This window comes from Alligator sinensis, unplaced genomic scaffold (assembly GCF_000455745.1).
Source record: "Alligator sinensis unplaced genomic scaffold, ASM45574v1 scaffold1011_1, whole genome shotgun sequence".
NCBI lineage: Eukaryota > Metazoa > Chordata > Crocodylia > Alligatoridae > Alligator > Alligator sinensis.
The window spans coordinates 289,133-295,845 of record NW_005842785.1 but is presented as its reverse complement, the minus strand read 5'-3'; the positions used below and the strand labels follow the sequence as shown (position 1 = coordinate 295,845).

The 6,713-nt window shown below is 45.7% G+C and overlaps 1 protein-coding gene across 1 annotated transcript in view; it reads right to left on the bottom strand.

Moving 5' to 3' along the window:
* GATAD1 (GATA zinc finger domain containing 1) overlaps positions 1–6,713 on the bottom strand; it is an 11,593-nt gene that overhangs the window by 2,977 nt on the left and 1,903 nt on the right. The window contains exons 2-4 of the mRNA XM_025191071.1: positions 4,953–5,009; positions 1,992–2,135; positions 1,104–1,163 (exon numbers count right to left, since the gene is read on the bottom strand). Coding sequence (XP_025046856.1) covers positions 1,104–1,163; positions 1,992–2,135; positions 4,953–5,009 — 261 coding nt within the window. The remainder of the gene's footprint in view (positions 1–1,103; positions 1,164–1,991; positions 2,136–4,952; positions 5,010–6,713) is intronic.

Genomic DNA, 6,713 nt, shown 5'->3' with positions numbered 1-6,713 from the left:
TGCCCCCCCCCCCCCCCCCCCCTTTTAGAACAACAAATTTTGAAAGGTCTCTGTTTTGCCTGAGTGCAGAATGAAGGCAAATTTCAAATGCCAGGGTTTTTTTCTGAAATGAAATACTTGTTCTCCGGCCATCCTGAATGGGAGCACTGATAGAGACCTATATAACATCTACCAATTTCTGGGAAGGATCTGGGTTTCATCTCTCTCCTACTGGAATAGTATTCAGAAAAACCCTCTGAACACCGCTCTAAGGAGCTGCCTGTGATTCTAGACTCAAAGGTTAAGGATCACTGACCTAGACCCTCCATGGACTGCAACAAAGAATGACTGTTGCCACAACTAGCCAGCAGACACATTTTCAGTAGCATAAACAGGTTTTTTGAGGTAACCAGTGACTTATTTACCGTTGGTCCTGATTTGCCCCCTTGAACAAAGCAGATAAGTGCTCTTTTTTTTTTTGGTTTAAATACTCCTATTGTTCAGTCACACCCCAACTATGGGCTCTGCTGTAAACATCCTATTATAGTTTCTGTTAAAAAGCAAACAGGCAATATAAGAATTTATATTTACTGAGTTGGTAGAAACACTCATACCAGAGACAGAATATTTTTTTCTCTTTTAAGTTTGGACTGTGTTTTCATGCACCTATTATTTATTGTTCCCTTTGTGTCTGAAAGTCACTTCACCATTCACACTGGTTGCACTAACGTTTATGACTACTCAAAGGCTACTTAAAGGCAAACTCTAGATCAACGCTGTACACTTAAATTATTTTTGGTGATCACTTTTACTTAGCTTCCAGAGTAACCCTTTTATTCATAAATTAAGAAGTGCAATTCTACAAACTTCAGTTAAAAAAAAGCTGGCTCTATAATGCGACTCATACAATTTGATGCTTAACCTTCAGAGAAAAGAAACAAGAGAGAACTTCTGCAATTGTCTTCTGAAGTAAACAATTCACGGGTAGGCAGGTAATGATAAGAGACAACATTACAGGCTGAGGGGAAAGTAAATTCTCCTGGTAAATAACATCCTTTCACTATTTGTGGTAACTTTTGGAACAAGGACAATGGCAAAAATCTTTTCTTGCACATGCACTTTACCTTGTAAAAGAGAGATTCTGCTGTGATTATGGTGGATACAGACTCAGGAGCCTTGATGGGCTAAAAAAACAAAACACAACATAAAAGGAGGTGGTTAAAAGAATTGCATGAAAACAGACACAGTGCTTTTTGCTGCACAGAGGACAAATGACTTCCATCTCAGAATACTGGGAAAAACAAAAAATTAATGAGCACTCCTTTGACCATGATATATTTATGATATAATCTAAGACTGTGGTGTCACTAATATTTCTGTTCTCTCAGACTGAAGGTTTAATGTAAAAAGAGGGGAATGGTGCTCTGGGTAGTTTTGCTAAGAGGTTAGTGGCTTGGTATAGGACAGTGGTGCTCAACCTTTTGGCCCTATGAGCAGTGCTGGACAGGTCAATGGGCTGGATCAGGCCACAGGGCCTGGCACTGCCCCCTTCCTGCCCTGTGCACCTTGGACTTGTTCAAGGGCCAGTGGGCACTGTCCATGTCTCTCTTTGGTGCACTCGTTTTGAACCTATGACCTCCCTCCCATCCTTGGTTTCTCTTCAGTTAACCCTAAAATGAACTGACGTAGACCCAAAAGCACCCTGCTTGCTCCAGGAGTGTCAAGCCCACGTTAATCCTATATGTCAAACAGGCCTGCCTTGCACACTGGGCTTGGGTCCTGGGACCTCCTGGCACGGCCCCCTCGCCCTGGGATGGGTTCGCGCCGTCCCCTCCCGGTCTGGTTGCCCGCACCAGGCTTGGGCCCTGGGGCCTGGTGCTGCCCGGCCCTGTGCGCTGGGATGAGCTGGGCCATCGCTCCCCCAGCGGGATGCCAGGGCCCAGGCGCCCCGTGTGGGAGGCTCTGGCTGGGGCCGCCCCGGGGCCCCCCCAGCCGCGGGACCCGGCGCTCACGTTCTTCAGCTTGAAGATGTGCCGGCGGCCCTTGCCCTTGGTGGACACCTTCTTCTCCGCGGCCGGCGCCGACTTGTACTTGGTGTTGCGCAGGCGGGCGGAGCGGCGGTGGATTTCCTGCTTGCTCTGCGGGGACACGGCGCGTTAGGGCCAGGCCGGGCCGGGTTGCCCCGCACTTCCGCCCCGGCCCGGCCCAGACCCCCCCCCCCCCCCCCAAAAATCTCTTTTTCTGCAAGCTTTCGGGCTCAAAGGCCCTTCATCAGGCTCTGAGAAAATTAAAGCTGGTAAAAGGTTCCCATAAGTAGGAAATAAACTTCATTTTTGCACAGAGGGAGCAGGAGATGGAAAATCTGTCCCTCTGGGTCCATGAGAGTATCTCTGAGTTGTTCTGAGTCGCTCTTTGTTCAGGTAAGGTCCCTTCCCTGGAGGTGTCCTGTGGCAAACAGGGAGGTTTAAAAATCTTTCTTCTTGTTCTGCAATGAAGTTTAAAATCCAAAAATCGGCCAAAATTCAGCATCTTCCACATTTCAGGGATGTATTTGGTAGCCGCGTTGGTCCGAGACAAAACAAGAAATGCAGAACTACAACTCGTGATTCAGAGATGACACCTTTTATTAGACCCACTAAGAAATCGCAAAACAAAGTTATTTTTTTCTGCAAGCTTTTAGGCACGCACGTCCCCATCCTCAGGCTCAGGGAAAATGAAAGATGGTAAAGCGTCCCCGCAGAGGCGCCTGTGTGGGGAGGAGGTGCCACTGAGGTGCAGCACTGCACCTCATCGCCTTATCCCATCCCAGGCTGCCCCTGCGCTGCCTGCCAGCCCCGCACCTCCAGGCCAAGATCCAAGCGCTGCCCCTGCCACCCAGTGTGCTTCCCCGTGTCTGGGAGCCCCCTCACCTGAGGGGGCCACTGGGGAGCAGCTGGCCACACGCTCAATTCATGGCGTGGTAAGAAGGAGCCACGTAGTTACTGCACATTTTGTGTGGACTGGCTTGGAGGCTTATGCCTCATTTATGTGGCAGGGTCACAACATAAGGCCTGACTGAGTGGTTAATTGTGCCTTAAGTGCAGAGAGATGATGTTGGTTCATGGAGCCTTCCAGGCACCAGGACCAGCGGCCTTGAGCCAAAGAAGAACCAAGGAAGGCCCAGGAGGAAGCGTGCGTCACGACCCGGCAGGGTGGAAGCCTGTTGTCTTGGCAAGGCTGCGAAGCTCTTTGGGCCAGTACCAAGGCTGCTGGTCCTCAGCTTTCTTACACTCAAGGCCCCCCTCAGACAATGCCAGCTCTGGGCTTGTCCTCAGTTTTGGACTAGGAAGAAATAACAGAGCCCATTCTTTAAGAAAATGGCTCAGGTAAATTTGAAATAATGTTTTCTCTCCACCTCCCTTGAGGCTGAGAGAATATTCTTGTTTGGATACAAGTCTAGATATTTATATATAGAAAAAGTATTTTCCAAACAAAACACCCTTCAGTTGGACAAAAAGGGGTCCAACCAACATGGTTGAATTGAATATCCATCTAGAATTTGAATGAGTATTTCCAAAAGGCATATTTGCAGTATTTGCAGTAAATCTGCTGCAGCCTAATCTCAAAGTAATGAAAGTAAATTCTGGGGCTAGTTTTGTTCAATATCAATACCTGAAAGACTGGATAGAGTGCACCCTCAGCAAGTTTGCTGGAGGGTAGTGCTATGATTCAGAGATACCTCGATAAATGGGAGGATTGGACCAAAAGAAATTTCATGAGGTTCAATAAAGAGAAGTGCAAAGTCCTGCAAATAGGATGGAACAATCTCATGCATTGCTACAGGCTGGGGACTGACTGGCTTTGCAGAAAAGGACCTGGGGGTTACAGATGACAATAAGCTGAATATGAGCCAAGTATGCCCTTGTGAAGAAGGCTAACAGCGTCCTGGGCTGCATTAGTAGGAGCTGCCAGCAGATTCAGGGAAGTGATTATTCCCCTCTATTAGGCACTGGTGAGGCCACATCTGGGGTGAAAAAACTTTTTAGGAGGGTAGTAAAGCATTGGAACAGATTACTCAGAGAGGTTGTGGACTCTCCATCTTTGGAGGTTTTTAAGACCTGGCTAGACAGAGGCTTGGGGGGGATGATCTATTTGGGGATGGTCCTGCTTTGAGCAGGGGATTTGACTAGATGATCTTCTGAGGTCCCTTCCATAATTTCATAATTTTCGATGATTCTATGGTGCAAAAATTGTGAATGACCCCAGTGGGTCAGCATGGTTGGGCACTGCGGAGTCTGGTCTGAAATCTCTGGATTCAACTTGAGTCATGTAGGTCTATGGTGCTCAACATGTTTAGCATCTGGACCCCTGACAGACCTGAGGCAGCCCTCAGAAAATACCAGCTCTTAGATTTTGGTCTTGTTTTGTCTACAGACAAATAATGGAGGCGTTTTTCTGTTGTAAGAACTCGAAAGAACCACAACTATGGATTCTTGTTTGAAAGCTCTGAGTTTATCTTGTGACTCATGTTCATAAACCACTGTGTGGGATCCTGTGGCACCCTTGAAATTACTCCAAAGTGCCCCAGGGTGCCATGACTCCTTGGTTGAGGATCACTGGTGTAAGGTGTTTGCACAGCTAACAGTGCTAATGTTCCATGGCATCCCTTAAAAGGATCTTGCATCAGGTTTGTACTGCAGCACCCTGGTTAAGAATCAGTGGGCATGTCTACTCATTCATTAATGCTCTGTAATACCAGGTACTAACTTAATGCACTGTAATTGGTGGTACTCCACAGTAGCACCAGCACATGCTTTTTTTGCGACACTATTGCGCAGTAGACTAATTCTACTGTGCATTAGCGCATTATTATGGTTTTTGCCTGCTGTGGTAATACGCAGTAGAATTGGTCTACTGCACATTTAGCATCTTGTATAGACATGCCCACTGACGTATATCACTGGTTAAGGCTATTTGCTGATCTGAGGCTATACCTGTTTCATAGATGAATCAAGAACTTCAGATTCCAAGGCTGTCATTTTTTCTAAGTGCTAGGAAAGAAGAGCAAAAGGGAGGAAATTACAATATCTTGCTGAGTAATACTAATAATATTAGTATTAATAATGTTAATTAGGTACTAGTATCTTAAGGAGTATCTGAGTGAAGGAAGTTGGAGCTGATGATTCACTGGCTTCCAAACAGTCACTGGTTTGGACTTTGATTTTGCTAATAGCTCCACCACGGGGGATCCTCATCCCCACACAAAAATCATTGGGAAAGTTTTTCCTTTGTTGTTCCTAATACCAACTTTCTTTTGCCAAAAGAGTCAACAATTTTCCTACCAGAGAAGTCAGCAGTTTCTTTTTTTTTTTTAACTACAGAAATCTGTAGCTTGACATAAAAGGCCACCATTAATTCAGCAGTGTAGCAATGCAGCCAGCGTAGCAATGCAGCGAATTCTAGTTGCTGCTGCACCTCCAGTGCAATCATGGCAGCCTTTTTTCACATTACGCCTCCCCCAGATCAGCTCCCCGGATGATTGCCCCAGCTGTCCTGTCCTAGTTTCACTGCTGAATATATAACAGCTAATCCTACCGGTTGGTCTGCGTGGGTAGAATCATGAGCCAGCAAGGAATTCAATAGGATATTGCACACACTTAAGGATCCATTTATGTTGATCATTTTGAAAGACTGGTGCCTATAAGAAAACATTTCTAAGTCCTTTACATTTTTGGTAATTAAATCAGTGCACTGCACATTTTTGTTCAGAGGATCTTCATCTTCAGCTGGAATAGGGAAGTGGGTTATATAGAAAAATACTAGATTGACAAAGAGAGATTTGGTGACTGCACGTATATACAGTGTAGCAAAGCATGGAATATGTGCATGGAGATAATAAAACATGGTAAATACTCCAATAATATAACAGATAATTATTAAGACTTCAACTTAACACTATGGAAGAAAAACATGAAAATCCACCTGACAAATTTAATTCTTTCAAGTCTCTGTTTATAAAATTGATACAATACTTACCACATTGTGCTATGATGTTCTTAGATATTGGATAGATGTTAGTCTATCCATTTCTTTAGAACCTCCAATGAATGAGATTCCACAACCTCTACTGGTAGCCCAGGTCAGTGTTTCACCAGTCTGATCAGTAGAAATTTTTCCAAATATATATATGTGGCATGGCAGGATGCATAGTTGTCAGGACCGGAGAACAGATCCTATCCTATCCTATTTTAACATGTGCCAAATGCCTAAGAAAGTTAATGTCTCTGAAGAGCAAGACAAGTCTCTCACTGGGATTGTAGAGAGGCAGCAGCAAGGTGCCAGACTACCAAGCGTAGACCCTGAGATGGTGCAGAGTCACTTGGAGGAACTGGATGCGTTTAAGTCGGCAGGCCCGGATGAGCTTCATCCGAGGGTGCTGAAGGCACTGGCTGACGACACTGCACAGCCACTGGCGGGAATATTTGAACACTCATGGCACATGGGCCAGGTCCTGGAAGACTGGAAAAGGGCCAATGTGGTCCCCATTTTCAAGAAGGGGAGGAAGGAGGACCCAGGCAACTGTAGGCCAGTCAGTCTCACCTCCATCCTTGGCAAAGTCTTTGAAAAAATTATCAAGGCTCACATTTGCGAGAGCCCGGCAGGAAAAATTATGCTGAGGGGAAACCAGCACGGGTTCGTAGCAGGTAGATCATGCCTGACTAATCTAGTCTCTTTTTATGACCAGGTTACAAAAC